This window comes from Triturus cristatus, chromosome 3_1 (genome assembly GCF_964204655.1).
Source record: "Triturus cristatus chromosome 3_1, aTriCri1.1, whole genome shotgun sequence".
NCBI classification, from domain to species: domain Eukaryota; kingdom Metazoa; phylum Chordata; class Amphibia; order Caudata; family Salamandridae; genus Triturus; species Triturus cristatus.
Window position 1 is genome coordinate 917,695,894 of NC_140583.1, and position 19,081 is coordinate 917,714,974.

Below are 19,081 nucleotides of genomic sequence, written 5' to 3' on the forward strand. Positions count from 1 at the left end.
CGTATCAAGCTCTTATGATGACCAATGATGCTGTTGCCGGCAGTGCTTTTGCAAAAGAGCTTAGTAATAATACATGAGTTTTAAACTTCCAATTGGAGATCAACAAATTCTAGGGGCCATTTGCTGATTTTGCTGGTGAATTTTAGATTCAATTCATTCTTGTTGAGATTCTCCACAAAGGAGTGACCCAAAGGTTCTGATCCCTGCCAGATGGCAAATAAGTCATCGATATTTCGAGCCCAGAGCACCACGTTGTCGTCATAAAGTTGGAGTAATGGCACGACCTGTTCCTCCGCCCAGCCCATGTGCAAACATGCATAACTGGGGACGAAACGGGTCCCCATTGCGGTGCCCTGGGTTTGATGGTAAAATTGTCCTTCAAATACAAAAAAGTTTTTTCTCAAAAAGAGCGTTACTTTTTTTACATTGATTGTACTACAGAACACTGGATGGTGGTGAACTCTTCATTGGGTTTGCTGAAGCAAAGAAAGGGAAGGCTATGCAGAAAAGGACCATCGCATGATACATTGTACTCTTCCATTCCACTAGATCCAAAGCTGCGACAGCGGTGTTATCTCTCTGAGTTCCTGTCCTGGACATCTGTCGGGCTATGACATATGGATGTCTCTGCACAAGTTCACCAAGTACGACTACCTGAACTATCTGTTCCATCATGATGAGAACTTTGCCCGCTCGGCCCTCCAGAACTTCTTGGTTTAAATGTGTTCGCTGACCCTCCTCTGAAGCAGTATTGCTTGGGTATCTATTCTAAAGTAAAGAACCTGCTCTAGATGTCTCCATCAGATGACTAAGTTACCTTCGGTACTGCCTTATCTAGGAGAGTGTATCTGGCTACAGATTCCTTACTCTCATGCTTCCTGCTCTGCAAACCGATTTTCCCATTAAGGGTAACCCTTATGAGGTCCTTGGTGTCTGCACTGGGGTAAATCAGCAACCTTCATGGCTCCACACTTCTGGTGTTAAAAGGTCAAGAAAAGATACCGATGTTAGCGTGCTGGGGTGGTGCCTATGTAGGCATCGTGCACAGCACTTCCGCCGTGGATAGTGCCAATGTGGAGCTGAACTGTAGCACTTACCGGCGCGCTGGGATGCTGGTCGTCAAAGTTTCCGGTTTGAGTCTGATGCCTGGGGAATATTCCAAGGTAAGGAATCCGCGGCTAGAGAGTCTCTACCACATAATCGAAGGTAAGTAACTTGTTCGCTGCAGCACTTGCACACCAGGGCTTCGTGCTTATTTGGGTTAGAGAGGTATTGTTGAATTCCTCGTAGATTTATGGAGCATGAGTACTTAAGCCTACTACCCCTCCTGCGGTATAGGCCATCAACCAGGACTCTCCAGCCATTTCTGTCTTGGGCTTTTCTTTCAATCCGACTCCTGGTGTAACCCGTCTCCTTGCTGTTAGTCTCGAAGCCTCAATGCCAGGCCTTTCATGGCATTCCTCTTTTCCTTTTCCCGTGAGGGTTCCAGTTGAGGGTGTGTTTGAGTGGGCCTGCAGAGGGTGTGACAAATCCAGCCTCAGCATCTTTTCATGATTTCTTCATGAGCAGGGAGTTGGATATTCTGCTTCCTAGTTCGTTGTTGCTGGTGGTGTTTGTCCAGCGGGTTTGGAGGATTTTCCTCAGACAGGTGTTGATGAAGGTCTGGACTTTGTTGGTGGTGGTCACTGTTGCCCATACAGAAGGACCGATGTTACTTTGGTATTAAAAAGCCTGATCCTGGTTTGCAGCATTAGGTCCTAGGAGCTTCAGATCTTCTTTATCTGAATGATGGCAGCCCTTGCTTTGCTGATTTTTGCCTTGACATCGGCGTTTGTACCCCCCTGCTTGTCTGTGACACAACCTACGTAGGTGTAGGCCTTAACCTTGTAGCCTGCAAGAGTGACTGCAGTTGTGCTGCTGTGTTAGCCTTCAGGATCGTGTTTTTTCCTCTGTGGATGTTGAGGCCACATTGTGCTTATGTGGGTGCCACTTTGTTGGACTGCTCTTGCATCTGCAGATGGGTATAGGAGAGTAGGGCCAGGTTGTGAGCAAAGTACAGGTCATTAAACTTCGTCCACAGTATCCACTGGAGCCCATTTTTTTTCCTTGATTTGGAAGAGGAGAGTGTCGAGAGTCTTGAAAGCTGGTGCACAAAGATGCAGGGGCCCACTTGGAAAAAACCCTACACAGAGGGACTTACAGGTACCTCCGGTGGGTCTCCTTGGAGGGTGGAGGTCACAAGGGCTTGGGGAGCATGGGAGCAGGGCTGGTTGGTCAGTGCTGGGGCCGGGTGCAGAACCAACAGGTCAGCTGGGCGCCGTACGTCTTGAGGTCCTCGCGGTCAATAGCAGGCAACTTGGATAGGCGATCTCGGGACAGCTGGGCCACTCGGGAAGTGGGTCTCTGGTGCTTCAATGTCCCTCGATGGATGCTTGCTTCTGGTGCTTTAGGAGTCTGAAGTGGACTTTACTATGTGTTTGCAGTTGAGGGTACGATATCCTGGCTATCGGTATGCCGCGACTCAGGTAGGTCCTGGTGCCTCCAAACTTGGTGGAGAGGAAGATCTGACTCTTCGGAGCTGTTGTACCTTTTCTTGCTTGGATGCTGCGTCGAAGTCTTTGGGGAGCAGCAAGTCGACAAACCGAACTTCACGGGATTTGTGCCTGTGATGCTCAGGGAAGTGGTACCCTCACTCCAAGGGAGCTTCACTGTGATGTTTTGCGGTCTTGAGGTGCTCCGGGGTGGTTGGAGTCCTTTCAGGTTTCAGGACAACACAGCAGCAGCTATTGTCGAGTCCTGGGAGCAGCAGGCAGGGTTTGGTGCCTTTTTCTCCTGCAGCAGGGCATGAGTTTTCGAGCAGCGGGTCTTCTTTGTCCTGGTCTTCTCTTGTCCTTCGATTCTGATGTTCAGGTCTCGGGGTGCCACCTAAATACTGAATTTAGGTGCATTGCAAGGGGAGACGGTAGCCAATGGGCTACTTACCTGTAAGATGTCTACACCCCCTAGTGAACACTTCCTGTGGGAATAGGCACTACCCTAGCCCTGATATGTTTTCTCACCATCCAAAGATAGTGAAATTTCAGGAGAGGGGTTCACCTCGCCTGCCCTGCCCTAGGGGTGGTAAAGGCTAAGTGGGGACCCTCCTCCTAATCCAACTAATTTTTCACGTCTTCCCTCCAGCCAAAAGTGGAGCAGCAAAGGGGTCCTGGCCTCCCCCACTATCATGAGGTTCCTGGGTTGGATTTTAAAGGCATCATTGCCTTTGAAGCTTCCCTCCTAGGAAGGCCATCAGGTCCTGGCTGACATGTGAAAAGCCGGCTTTGTCTCTGTTCTCTGAGAGCGCTGGCTCTCACCCACTGAGGTCAGACTCATGTCTGGTAGTGGCAGGCTGGCGGACACAAGTCAGGAACCACACCAGTGCTTGGTAGGTTTTTAGGTGACCGTCTAAAAGGGTCTCCTTTGTGAAATTATTACTAAATCCAACAATGTAAGTGAGGATTTATTAAGACGATGTCTGGTACCAAACACCTTAGAAATCAGTGAAGCCATCATCTAGCTAGGATCATATTGAAAAGTATCCAACCCATGTACTCTTACTTGTACTGATGGCTTCCCTGTGCACTTACAACATCATAGAATGGACTGGATATTGTGGGCGCATATCTGCTCATCCCGATATGCCCACACATAGAATGTAGTGCACTCTGCCTTCAGGCTAAAGACCTCCAGTAGGGGTGATTTACATATATCCAATGCAGTGTATGGGAGATACAGCACACAGGGCTATGTGCCATGTCCACTCTTCGGATTTCTCTGCACCAAGCAGCCTGCAATGGCAATAGTGCATAGCCTTGATGAGGGGTCCCTGGGGTGGCACAACCAGTGCTGCAGCTGCAGAGGTACCCATGCCCTAAGTATGTGGGGTACCACTCCCCAGGGACTTACAGGGGTAACTGAAGTTGTGCCAATCGTGGTACAGTTTTTGGGAAAGGGATCTGACACTGGGGACCTGATTAGAAGAGACCCAGTGCACTTGAAATTACATCTGGCAAAAAGTGGGGGGGCTAACCACGTCGGAAAAGGCACTTTCCTACAGTGTGCCACAGATGTTTTTGCTGAGGAGCATTGTGCCTTAAATATTAACTGTTTTATGTTGCAAGATTCAGATTTTAGGTGTCTTGTTGTCTTTCTCCGCCCTCAATCCCTCCTCCATTTGCGGAGCAGGGACTACAACAAAATATAAAGAGGAGCGAAAGAGACTTCTTTTTTTAGATGCATTTGTTCAGACAGTAAGTTTTAGGTGTATTTCATATTGATTATATGAAGAAATATTGTTAATAAACTGATTTATACCAAACAATGCATGCAAAGAACCATTACCTTTTTTAAATAAAGAAAGAAAATACATCAAGAAGAGACCATTGTATTGTATTGGTTCTATTTGTATTTCACCTTTCTACCCCTAATCAACGCTGCAAATATGCTTAAAGTCTTCACATTAAAAAATTATTAAAAGCAGATTTGGGTAGTTTAATAATTCAGATATTTGTTTTCCAAGGTATTACTAGGGCAATAAATGGGAACAGTGCAACAGCAACTTCTACTAATTGTACAGCTATCTTATCGACTACTACTGCAAATTCATCAGGACAACTGAAAACTCAAATTTCAGGAGGAGGCAGCCGGGAATGTAGCCAAGAGCTGAACAAAGCACAGCTTCTACATAACAGAACCGACAAATTGAAACTGAAGGTAAATACAAGAGCTAAGAAGTAAATGTGTGTTTAATGTTTAGTGTGGTATTTGAAGAGTTAAAAGGCATCTGAAACTGCCCGAAATTAGTTTACAACCCTTTTTCTTTTCTCCAGAAAATCTTCTCATAGCTTAGATTGAGTTCACATCTGAGGCTTTGTTCTGCATCTTAGAATCATCATTGGTAGTCATAAACTGTAGACTTGTGAGGAGACACTATACTTTCAGTATCTACAATTTCAGAGCCATTTTCGTGCTTTTACATTCAAATAATAACTAAAGACTTTTAAAGGCATCATTTTTGCCACCCTCCCCGTTTTATTTTAAAGTTTTAAAACCCATAATCTAAATCCACAACAATGGTTCATTTTTAATAACACTGAAGCGAGGAAGAGGAAGAAAAATCGAGGGGAGGACACATAGGACGGGGAGGCATTAAAGTCAATACGTCCTGTGGGGTAGAAAACAAAGCTGACCCATCATTATTTTAGGGAAAATGGGAGCTTGTGGCCTACAAATGTCTTAACTTCATTACGTGTTCTACGCTTCTTCAAGAATGGTGGGGTTGTGTTTTGAGGAGCCAGACATTTTTTGGTAACCAACTCTTTCTCATCAAGTCAGGAACATTTTTTACATTCTCCAACGCCCCCCCTCACCCCCGCCCCAATTGGGACCTTCTATATTTCTTAAAAGGCTTCCAATTCTTTTCAAATATGAGCATTTTATCTGCTAGTAATGCAGTTTTTTTTCTCCATTGTGTAAATGTTCCAGACCTTTGTCCACCATAAGTAAAGTGGAGGTGAAGCTTTCTGCTTTCAACAGTAGGCTAGGTCAACCTACCATCTAAGAGAAATTGCGTAATGAGCAGTCCCAAAGGGCATCATGAGGGGGAGACCTGGTGCATTCCAATCGCAGACACAGTACATTGCGTATCGCTATACGCCTATGATCTCCTGATCTATGTGCGGGATATCACAAACGACCTTACACCGATATGGACAATATTACAAGGCTTCGCAGAGGTCTCCGTTCTCGAACTCAATTGGGAAAAATCGACGATCTTTCCACTAAGCCCCCACCTAGCTCCCTCGGAGATAACGATTGGGCCCCAGACACTCGGTTGGAATGCTGCGGCGCCCCAATACCTAGGAGTGAGATTGTATCACTCACCGAGAGCCTCTATGAGGCGAACCACCGCAAGACATTGGTCGGGCTACGTACGGCGGTCGCCTTCTGGCAGACCCTGCCCTTGGCCCCCATAGGGTGTGTAGCCCTAGCGAAGATGATTATGGTACCCAGACTGCTCTACTCCTTTACTAATCTCCCAGTGATACCACCTCGCTCCTTTTTTCAAGAACTAGACACACTACTTACAGCGTTGATTTATAGGGGGGGGTGGTAGACACAGGGTAGCCTTACATACCCTTTACTTACCCACAACACAAGGGGGTCTGGGAGCCCCCTCCTTTGAAGCTTATTTCCTAGCAGCTCTGCTTCAGTGGCTGTCCCATTGGACAACAGAGCGCCACATAGAGGAGACTACTGATGCCGGGTACCAAGGCTACGCGTACACACCCCCTACAGGTATCGATAGCCCGCAAATGCATGATGTGCATACACCGTATGTCAAGGGGTCAGCCCCTCTACTCCCCGCTGCTCCCATTGGTAGGATTCCCTCAACGGGGGAAATATTACACCTCCAGCGCCCTCCGGATATGGACTGGGCACGAGGTGACAGAGGTCGAGTCCCTGTTCGAGGATGGGCAGCTGAAAACATATGCTCAAATGAGGGAAGGCTACGATCTCCCCCGGGACAATTCCTGGTACATAGACGATTAGTAGATAGTGCCCGACACTGCTGGGATCTCACTGAGGTAAAACCACCGACACACCCGGTGCTGCACACAATTCTACGTGTGGGCGCAGGGAGACACTTAGTCACTTGCCACTACAAAGTGATCTGGGAACTGATCACAGCCCCTTTACAATCCCTACACCAGAAATGGGAGGACGAGATAGGACGGGTGCTCCATGACAAAGAGTGGGTAAAGGCATTAGAGTACCCAAAAAAGATTTCTCGGAATGCTCACGTCAAAAACATTCAATTCAATATTTTACATCGTGCATACTTAACTCCTCACCGGCTCCACCGATTTTACCCCGATGCACATTTCGCATGCCCCAGATGCCAAACACCCAAGGTGAATTTTAAACACATGTTTTGGGACTGTCCCACAATCCAACAGTATTGGGATAGGGTACATCAGACCCTAAGGGCGACAGTCAACCCCCTGAACATTTCTACGTGGGAGGCGTGCGCCCTAGGTGTCTTCCGCAGGCGCAAGACAGAAAAGGTGCAATGCAGGTATGCATTCCTAGCTATGCTTTTAGCGAAACATGGAATAGCCATGCATTGGAGGGCCCCGGCAGGACCCCCAGAAGCAGCCTGGATAGGCGCTGTAAAATAGTGGGGGGCAGCAGAGGAAGAAACACTGAGAGACGAGGAGGTGAAAGGGATTCATAAACATCCCATCTCCATGGAATGGGCACAACTCCTGTTCCAATTTGTCCAAGAGGCAACACTAGAGGACTCAACCACGACCACACAATCCCAAACTCCACCCCTGTCCCCCATGGTGCAAACAAACACCAATACATAACAGCCATGTGATGTGAAGGGCCGACTGTGTACTAGGGCCCCATCGGACTAACACCCCGGTCCATGATGGGAGACGCAACCCCCCCCTCCCCATGGCTCCTCTCCCCCCTCGCTACTGACACCACAGCTCCTTAACGGACAAACCAGAATCAGCCACAAAATAGGCAACTACCACGATGCAATCTGTTGGCTCCCCGACCCCCCAAACCCCCTTCCCCCCCACTTTCCCCCTCAGTTAACAGTTCTACGTTCCCCCCCCGACACCCACGTAGTCGGCTTATCCGTTATGGGAACACAATCATGGACAATATAAAAGGTGTACGGGGATTGAGCTGGGGACTGAAGATCAACCCACGCCTCGTGGAAACCGACATATGCAGGCACCAGGCAACCTACCATGAAGTGTAATTTCCATTTCATTTTGCTGTTTCTTATACGTGATGTAAAATATACGATGGGATGGTTGTTCCATGATGCAATGATACCATTCAACTGCCTGCATACACCTGTCATCATGTATTAATAATGATGTGTAACTATGTACCATGAAAAGTAAAACTCCCAATAAAGAAATTTAAAAAAAGGAAAAACGAGCAGTCCCAAAGGGGAATGCATGGTCCATACCCTATTCTTTCCCCAATGGTCTAGCAGGATTACAACTGGATCGAGTGTAAGATAAATTACCATAATATCTTTAAAAGGACTAAGCATGTTGAAGACCACCAAATAGGCCCCTCACCTGACAATCCTTCCAGTATGTATCAGTGTGCCTGAACATGCCTTAAGTGTAACCTTATTCAGGTACCACCTGGTGAGTACCTTGAAGGCACTTTCCTTGAATTTAATGCAGATGGAAGCTGTCGCCGGTCTTTGCCAAATAGCCACCCACTCTTCTTATCTAAGTTCCTTGAAAGTTCCATCTCCCATTTTATCACATAATTGTCATATTGTGTGATGGGCCTGTATCTAAAGCTTGATATAAGCTGGAAATGCCCTTTAGGTTGGGGGCCTCATCAAATATAGACTCCATTTGGGTATACCTTGAGTTTGTTGGTCTACTGTACCTTTCAGTCTATTTACAAAACTTTAGAAATTCACAGAAAAGAAACAAAGGTTACAGGGACATTATAGTTAGTAATTAGCATTTAAAAAACCTTAGAAATGTACTAATAAAAGCCAAAGGTTTTAGAGACATTAGAGTTAGGCTCAGGTTTCACTCGTACAAAACCAGTGAAACTCAGCAGATCTACAGAAGTTCTAGTTAGCTGAGCTAACTGTAACTCGCACCCCACAATGCACTGCTTATGACCTCCCATATTATATCACTCATGACATGGTCAGTGACATCACTGATGACATCTCAAATGGCATCACTGATGACATCATCCACAAAATCACTAATGCACCCCCATAGAACCTTTCATATACCCACTCAACCATTCACAAACCTGTTTACAGACCCATATCAGTACTTCCACACCCACTCACTGATTCATAGGTCTGCTCACACATCCACTCATTCACCCATACAGCCTCTCATACACCCATTCACTCACTAATACAGGCACTGACATATCCACTCATATGCCCATAGAGCCACTCACACACTGAGGCAGTCACCCACAGAGCTACGCATGCACCTACTGACTCACCCATACACTCATTCACTTACCCATACAGTTACGTACAGCCACTTAATTACTTATACAGATAATAAAACATATTCACTCACCTATACAGTAGCTAACACACGCACCCATACTGCCAATCTGTCACTCATATACCTCATCACTCACTCATACTGCCTTTTACATACCCATTTACTCACCCATACACCACTGACACATCCACTCACCTAAACAGCCATACACACACATCTCTCTCACTCACACACTCACACACACTCTCACTCTCACTCTCACACACTCTCACACACTCTCACTCTCACACACTCTCACTCTCACACACTCTCACACACACACACTCTCACTCACACACACTCTCACTCACACACACACTCACTCTCACACACACACACACACACACACACACACACACACACACACACACACACACACACACACACACTCACACACACACACACACACACACACACACACACACACACACACACACACACACACACACACACACACACACACACACACACACACACACACACACACACACACACACACACACACACACACTCTCTCTCTCTCTCTCCCATACAGCCACTGACTCACTCGTCCATACAGGCAGTCACACACCCCCTCACCCACCCACTCAGACACCTATACAGGTACTCCGCCAATCGATCACCCATATAGCCACTCACATACCACACTCTATACAGCCACTTAGACAGCAACTGACAGACTGATACAAACATTCACACATTTAGTCACTCACCCATACATTCACTGAGACACCTAATCACTCACTTCTAGTCAGCCACTCACCCACTGACATGAGTGATGTCATTTAGGATGTCATCCGTGATGTCACTGACCATGTCATCCGTGATGTCACTGACCATGTCATGAGTGAAGTAATATGCGATGTCATAAGCAGGGCATCTCGGGGGTGCGAATGATAGCTCTGTTAACTATAACTGCTGTATTTCACTGGTTTTGCACGAGTGAAAACTGAGCCGAAGTGTAATGTTTTTTTGTCAAGTGAATGTGTGTATGTATATATATGATGTCGGACTGGCTCGAAAATATTCAAATAAACTAACGTGATTGGTACTGATCCTTGGGTCCGTTCTTCGTCTTTTTGATAAAGGCAGCATCACAGACGAGTTTACATTCATATATATATTCACTTAAAAAACCATAGGTTTCACACATGTTATAGTTAGGTGGATATTTCACTCGTAAAAAACCAATGAAATTCCCCCGTTATAGTTAGTTCAGATAACTATAACTCGCGCGCCCGCAATCCACTGCTCATGACGTCACATATTACATCACTCATGACATGGTCAGTGGCATCACTCTTGACATCACTGATGACATCATCCTTGTGATAGAGTGGCGGTCGCGCGAGTTATAGTTATCTGAACTAACTATAACGGGGGAATTTCATTGGTTTTTTACGAGTGAAATATCCACCTAACTATAACATGTGTGAAACCTATGGTTTTTTAAGTGAATTTGCAAGGTTTTTTAAATGCTAATTCCTAACTATAACGTGTGTGAAACCTATGGTTTTTTCAGTGAATTTGTATGGTTTTTTAAATGCTAAGTTATGTATGCATTATTATTTTTTTTATATATTTATTTTACAATAAACTACGTATATACGCACCCCTGCGATTTTAAAAAAAAAAAAAAAAAAAAAAAATTCTGCCTTCGGGGTCCTTCAGGGACCCCCTGACAAAGGCTAGGGGGTCAGGAACTCTCTACCCTGCCCCCTTTTCACGTTCGCCACCTTCCTTTTTCACTCTCGCACTGAAAACAAACAAAATGGCGGCCGACACTTCCTGATTTCGACCGATTCGAACGTTGACTAACATGTAACCACCAATCAGAATTGCGCACGTTAGGGTGCGCGCACGGTACGCGCTTATAGATATTTATATGCTTTTAAATGCTATTTTCTCAGGAACTACTGAACAGATTGACACCAGACCTGCAAAAGGCACTTCCCTGACCTGAGGACTACCTCTCTGCCAAATTTCAAGTAATTCTGTTCAGCCGTTCGGGCTGTACCTTCGACTAAAGGTCCTATGGAAAAATGCATTGGGAAAACGCGTTTTGGGACCCCCCTTTTTTCTCGGCCCCCGCTTGATGAATCACCCCGAGACTTTCAGGGTATGAGCTGAACGGAGCGCCCCATTAGTTTTGAAAATTTCGCGAGGATTCGTCAACCGGTGCCAAAGTTATTCAAAATAGAATTTTCAGATTTCCTATGGAAACTCGGTCCTAACTATAACTATCTACTGGCGACCGCCAGTAGATTATATATATATATATATATATATATATATATATATATATATCAAGAAACTGGTCCAGCCCCGCCATTTGCAAGCACAGACTGGGAAAGTCTGGGAAGGACCTCTTGAATGCGCTCAAAGAATCAGGAACCAACAGGGATTCAGTGCAAATAGAGGTTTATTCGGCATAAATAACTCCAGCATGTTCATCGGACATAATGTCCACCATGACGCGTTTCGCTCGCATCCGCGAGCTTGATCACATGACGCGCTTAGGGACAACCTTAGATAAATTACAACATATCCACTAGCTCCTTTAGAAAGTGACTACTACACGCATAGAACTAGACAACAGACTTCTAAAAAAAATGGTAAAATTGCTATGAATCTATCGACAGTACTTGGAACTTGAAAAAAAAAAAATATATATATATATATATATCAGATCAAATATAACCTCTGCTTTAAAATCATATAAAGTCAGATAATCTTCGCTGCAAGCACATTAAAGCATTTTATACAATAGCCATACTAAAAGCTCATCGTAAAAATACAAAAACGACATATGTGTCCCTATTTGTAAATGAACTCGTCGTCATAAATACGAATTTATCATAGTATGAGTCCCTTATTGTTATAAATAAACCACAGAAGTTGACAAAAGCAGCAATGTAGATAGACCTAATCTATAAACATATGCAAATGGTTATGCTGCAAATATGACAAGCAACATATAGATGGGTGACAATAAATCTATGTGCACCAACCATTGTAAGAATGCTCATAATCGAGTAAAAACCACTGGGGAAAAAAACACAAAGCAAGTGCCATTAGTAATGATCAACAGTAGAACAGCAGCATTGAAGCAGCAATAGTCATTACATAAAGTGCAAGTGCAAAGTAAAATGCGAGTGCAAAATGAGATGTTGACATATCCACTGCTGAATCAATTACATATGTAGATAGTACCCAAAACATTAGTCTTATCTCAATGAGCAATAGCAAGTAGCAGCTTGAGCAGAATGTGCAACAAAAGCGCATAAATAGAATAATGATGACATCAAGGGGAATTCCTATTATAATATCAAACTTCTAAAACAATGTGCAAATAGGCAATAAGGGAAATCATCTCAATCACATGTGCAACAATGATGCAAATAGGATTTGATAATAGCAGCAAAAAGAGAATACTTATCATAATCAAAAATCTATGTGACGATATACAAATTAGTTTACTATATACAATAGTGCAAAATAACTCAGGATTTATATGGTGGTAAATTCCAATCTTAATCTAATGTGCAAAAGTGGCCATTTTATAAATAGCAGCAAAAAGAGAACGGACTGAGAAAAGGACTGTCAGGTCTATCACTGAGCATAAAATACCAAGAAGTCACAAAAGTAATATGGTGCATTGTGCAAAAACAAATTAAAAACATTTAAAGTATTGATAACGGGAGGCAGCTGGCAAAATCTGTTCAAGCCTGAACAGATATACCCAGAGATACACTCAATAAGTCCAGTCATAAATAAAATAAAAAGTGAATTACACAGACCAGAATAAAGTCGATTCAGAGATAAAGAGTCAGAAAGACACCAGTTTGACATTACATCATATCATAAAAGACTAGAATGTTAGGGACATTTTGTCAACAATTCCAAAGCAACAGACAGCAAGACAAAGATCCAATGGAGAAACTCAAGCAGCATGTTTAAAGAAAATTGTGTAAATCTTCGCTGTTGTTAGGCCATTAGGCATCTTTGTATCTAGGGACAGAATGATGTGAGTCTCCAATTGACGGAGAGTTTTTTCACGATTACCACCTCTCACGAAAATAGGGACAGCCCCTAAAACAGTATGTTAGACCTGTCAGCCCTTTGGGTGGTCCCTCCTCATCATTATTTATTTTGTCCCACTTTTGCCTCAAACCCTGTTTGAATTTTTCCTTTTTGGGAACCACCAGACTTTTTCGTGTTGCTGCAGATTCAGGGACCCATTTTAGCTACCCCTGAAACTTCTGTCTGAGGGCCTGGAGCACAAAATGGTGGCCACCTGTGACATCACCAGCATCCACTGGAACCTGCTAGCACCTTCCAGAACATTCCAGAACCCTGTGACAGTTGGAGGCGGTTTAGAATGTTGGGAAGCTAAGACAGAGTGTTGGCAGTTGGAGCTGGCAGTTGGCACCTGACTGGTGAAGAGTGAGCAGCAGAAACTTGAAGGAGGAAGGAGTGAAGCAGCAGGGGTGGAAACTTGTGCCTGGAGTGGGGTCCATAAACCCACCCTTGATACTAGTCCCTACTGACTGAGCCCAGCCTGGAGCCCTGTGTGGGAAGAAGTAAGAAAACCCATCCTAAGGACCTGGACAGCAGGAACAGGCCTTAGAAACAGAGAACAGCAAGATCCTGACCTGGAAACTGGTTTCCCTGGAGTCCGACGTCGAGTAGCCTGAGACCTGGAGCCCGAGGTGGAGAAGCGGCGCTGACTGGAAAAGCAGACGTCGTACCCGGAGCCGCCAGAGGTCTAGAGAGGGCGCCGTCAGAGGTCGTGAGGAGTACCAGAGGTCGAGGAGGAAGTCACCCGAGGTCGAGTGAGCGGCGTCATCGGAGGAGTGAAGTCCGCCCTCCGGAGTCGTCGGAGACCGAGGTGAGGTGTGCCGGAGGTCGGGAGTGAGGATCGCACTCCGGAGTCGCCGGAACCTGTGAGAATCGTGCCGGAGGTCGGGAGTGGAGGTCGCACTCCGGAGTCGCCGGAAACCTAAGGAGAGGAGCACCGGAGGTCGGGAGTGAGGATCGCACTCCGGAGCCGCCGGAAGTCGACATCGAGTCAAGGCCGGCCGACGTCATCGAAGTTGAGGTCACCATCGGACCGGAGCCGCCCGAAGTCGACATCGAGTAAAGACTGCCCGACGCCATCGAATCGGAGGTCGAGATCGAACCGAGGCCGCCGACATCGAAACCGGAACCGCCTACCGGCGTCGTCAAGAACTGACATTGTGCCGAGGCCGCCGACATCGAACCGGAACCGCCTCACGGCGTCGACACGACTCCAGCGGCGTCGGAGCATCAGAAAAAGGGCAGTAAGTGGAGTAGAGGGCACCTAAGGCCCTGTGGAGACCTGAGAGACTGCTCTAAGGGGCTAGGGAGGTGCTGGAACCAACCTGACTGTGCCAGGGGTGAGCTGGGACTAATCTAGAGAAGTTGTGTGGAGGGAGAGAGCCAGGTCTCTGGTATTCCCCCCTTGATCTACCTCAGTTTAGGCCTCAGCCTTGTCCAAGCCAGGGAGTAGACACCCCCAAGCCTTCCACATCCACACAAGCTGTGCCTGGGCCAAATCAGCCCTTAGGAATTCAAATGTGATCTGATTCTATGAGTGTCACTGTCAGCTTTTAATTATTTATTAGGGGCACTGTATTTATTGTACTTAACCTATTTATTGCTTCACTGTATTTATTGGTCCACAGTATTTATTGATGCACAATATTTATTGGTTTACAGTATTTATTGCCTCAGAATATTTAATTGCCTGTCTGTATTGCACTGATATTTATGCCTTCATTATTTATGATCACCCCTATTTATTGAATCATTAAGCCAGTATTTATTTGACCTGCACTATTTAAAGTCTGTATATTGTGATTGTTATTTATTTTATCCAATCAGCAACTAAGAGAAAAAGAAGATAAAGAAAGATATTTTCATAATTTTTACGGTGTAGAGTCGTCTTTGGAACGGATGCACGCATGGTTATTGTTTGGGTATGTCGTATGCTTAGCACGGAGCCTGATTCCTGACCACTCGAGCCAAGCTACCACAGTGTGTCCGGAAGACCACCACCACCCTTTCAGAGTGGGAGTGTGGTTTTTCCAACACAGTATATTCAAGATCCTTAAGTTTGTTGTTATGGACCATTTTAAAATGCCTCGCCACCGAATAGTTGGGATCCGAATTGACGATTGCCCTGACATGCTGTAAAATACGCTTATGTACAGGGAGCTTAGTTCTTCTAATGTACTCAAGACCACAAGTACAGCGTAATTTATAGATCGCAAATTCTGTGCGGCAAGTTAAATAGTCCTGAATAGGAACTCTTTTATTATAAAATGCCGTTGTATAATCAGTGCTATTAGTTGCAAAAGTACACGCCCGACACAAATTACACTTGAAGAAGCCCTTTTTAGTCAACCAAGTTGTTTTAGGAATGACTTCTGGGCTTGATTTAACAAGGGCATCCCTCATCGAGGGTGCCCTTCTAAATGTAATTGCCGGTAGTTCTGGCAAAATAGATTTGAGTGTCATGTTGGTTAGTACAATAGGCCACTGAGTGTAAATCATATTGCGTATCTGTTTCTCTTGCTGACTATAAGTGGTAACAAATCTCACATTGGTTACATTTGTCTCAAAGTAGTGTTGGAGAGAGGATGTCAATTGTGCTTTTTTTTTTACAGTAAAAAGGTCGACCCTAGGCAGCAAATTGGCCTTAGTAAGTGCTGAGTTCAAGATTTCTCTAGAATAACCTCGGTCAAGGAAACAAACAAAGGCTTCTGATTGGCATGTCTGACATTCTACTTCCTCACTACATATACGGCGAATCGTAAGGAATTCACTGTATGGAATACTACGAATAATATGGTGGGGATGGGCACTATCCGCGTGTAGAATGGAATTCCCTGCGGTAACCTTCCGATGTAATTTAGTGTGTAGTTTGCCCTCACTGACATAGAGAGACAATAATTGCAGTGAATTTAAGATTCAAGTCATTAATATTGATAGAATCAACAAAATCCTGGGCAATCTGTCTGTCACCCTTCCAAATCATACAAATATCGTCAATATAGCACCAGAAATACATCACATTATTGGTCTATACAGTGTGGTAATTGGCCTTTAGGACATGTGCCTCCCACCAGCAGCCCACATGTAAACATGAGTAGCTGGGGGAGAAACATGCCCCCTTAGCCACGCCTCTCAACTGCTGATATACCTCTGTGCCAAACAAAAAGAAGTTATTATGCAGACAGATTTCAATCATCATTAGCAGCATTGTATTATGGTCTCTCATACCAATATCCCTTTTAGATAAGAAATGTTTCACTGCTGCTAAACCATCTGATTGATTAATACTAGTGTAAAGTGATTCAATATCCATAACAACTAGTAAGTAATCTGACTGCCACATTATATTCTTGATCTTATTTAGAAAATCTGAAGTATCTTTGACAAATGATGGAAGAGCTAGAACAAAACATTGAAGAAAATAGTCCACATATTTGGAAACCTTTTCAAGTAGACTTTTTTGTGCAGATATTATGGACCTGCCAGGGATGGGATCTATTTTTTTGTGCACCTTTGGCAAAAAATATAGAATAGGGATCACTGGGAAATCCACTTTTAAAAAATTGAGTTCGTCTTTGGTTAAAAGGCCTTGTCGTTTCCACTGCAGTAGACATTTAGTTATTTTTTTCTTGAACTAGTCGCATCTCTTGTCGTGAAGATTTTCTGTAGCATGAAGTATCACTAAGATGACGCTTGGCTTCTGCAAGATATTGATCTTTATGCCAAAGTACAACATTGCCGCCTTTGTCAGACTTATTGATTATGATATCATGTTTTTTCTTCAATTTATTCATTAGGGTGTGGTATTGGGCACTCTTGAAATTGAGTTTTCGTTTTGGAATTGACGTGGCGATTCAATTGTTTCAACTCTTCAATTATTCTCTTGCTAAAAATGTCAACAGCATCTTTTTGCATAAGAGGTTGAAAAGTGGCCGAAGGTCGAAATGGGCTAGGAGCTGGTTGATTAGTAATAATGCCCATATCAAACAATTGAGCTTGGGTTGACACACTTTGATCTGTTTCTGATGGATAAATCTGCCAGTGGATTCCTCACCTTGTGAATATCCCCTGCGCCAGCATTCCACTGAACTTTTTTTCCCCAGCTCTCTACGCCGACGTGGACGTCCTAATACTTCGGCTCCGCTCGCGACTCCATATGACGTCACCGGAGCCATAAGAGAGCCACGTCGGCGTGATGACATCAGTTCCCTTTTTTCCGCGCTGTCGACGCGTAACGGTTTTCCAGCACTCTCCTGCTACTTTGTAGTCTTGTAGTGGGTTATTGTTTCTGGATTCACCAGCTCTTCGACGAGGAAGTCAGGTTTCAAACCTTGTAGGAAATGTGGGGGCCACATGTCAATGACTGACTCCCATGAGGATTGTTTGTGGTGTCTTTCTTCTGACCACGACGTGGAGGACTGTTCAGGCTGCAGAAGAATGAACCCCAAGGCCCTGAAGGAGAGAGAGGCGAAACTCTTCATGGCCAAAACAAAGAAGGAAAGCAGAGGTAGAAAGAAGCAGAAATCGAGGCCGGAGTTGTCGACTTCGCACTCTTCGAAGTCGAAGAAACATCACAAGAAGAGGAAGCATAGCTCTCGGCGCCGGTCCTCGAGGAGTAAGACTTCGAGATCGCCGTCGCTTCGACGTCGAAGTAAGGATGTTGTATCTCCTTCTCCATCTTCTATGAGGTCTCCAGAGAGGTTGCCTTCGCCGAAGCGGTCCCCGGCACAGGATGTTGTATCTCCTTCTCCATCTTCTATGAGGTCTCCAGAGAGGTTGCCTTCGCCGAAGCGGTCCCCGGCGCAGTCTCCGGCGCAGTCACCGGTGCTGTCACCGGCGCCAGTGGAGTCTTCTGCTTCGGACGCTGAACAGGAACAAGAGGAAGAGCTTTCTCCAGGACCAGCTGATCCTGCGGCGCCTGTTGAGGACACTTCGGCTCGGGTTCCGGGTACTCCTCAACCGGATTCAGAATCAATCCCTTATCCGCAGTTCCCGGCGCCGGGTGCAGATTCAACGCATTTCCTTAATGCGATGTATGGGATTTTTCAACGGGCTGCCTTCCCACCTGGCGCACCATCTGGTCCCGTGGGTTCTATGGCATACACCTTGGGAGTGCCACAGCATTATGCTCAGGCCCCATTTATGCCCTTTTTGCCGATTGCTCCTTCGTGGCAGTTTCCGGCGCCGTCTGGTGATCCATCTCGGCTTCGTCTGGAGCGGCCTTCTTTGGAGCCTTCCTCGACGCCGTTGCCGACTCCTTCGGCTCCGCGCCCGGTGCCGCCGACTCCGGCACCGCCGACTCCACGTTCGTTTACACCCACTCCGCGTACGGCGACGCCGGTTCCTTGGATTCGTTCAAGGAGAGAGGCCCAGAGAGTCTTGGAAGAGGAGCGTTATAGGGAGGAAGTGGAAGAAGGTGAGGTGGATGCATCTTCTGATGACTTTGAAGGGATTCAGGATGCTAGTGAGCTTGGGTTGATACACTTTGACCAGTTTCTGGTTCAATATCCGCGAGGTGAAGAAACGTTTGAAGCAGAGGAACATCATTTACTTGTAAGGTCTCAACAATGGCTCTGTCAACTTGTGAAATATTAGATGCAGAAGAGGTTTTATTCAATTGATAACATTTTTTGAGTTTTATTTTTCTGATAAATTTGTACAAATCAATTCTTGTATGATTATAAGAGAAGTTGTTGGTTGGACAATAAGAGAGTCCTAAGCTGAGAATTTGAATTTCTGCATTAGTTAATTTTTCTTTAGTCATGTTGATTACTGTTTGATTTGAAATGATTTTGGATTCCTCCATTTCTTTCCCCTGTATCCTCTGTTGGAATCTCTTGCGACATTTGATCCGCCTCTCCCTCCTGCTGTGATTGAGGCGTGTTCTTGTT

At 45.2% G+C, this 19,081-nt stretch overlaps 1 protein-coding gene across 22 annotated transcripts in view; it reads left to right on the forward strand.

Annotated features, from left to right (window-relative positions):
- BAZ2B (bromodomain adjacent to zinc finger domain 2B) overlaps positions 1–19,081 on the forward strand; it is a 1,481,286-nt gene that overhangs the window by 529,769 nt on the left and 932,436 nt on the right. For all 22 annotated transcript variants that reach the window (XM_085645472.1, XM_085645482.1, XM_085645489.1 and 19 more), the window contains one exon: positions 4,559–4,752. In XM_085645472.1, the coding sequence (XP_085501598.1) occupies positions 4,559–4,752 (194 nt within the window). The remainder of the gene's footprint in view (positions 1–4,558; positions 4,753–19,081) is intronic.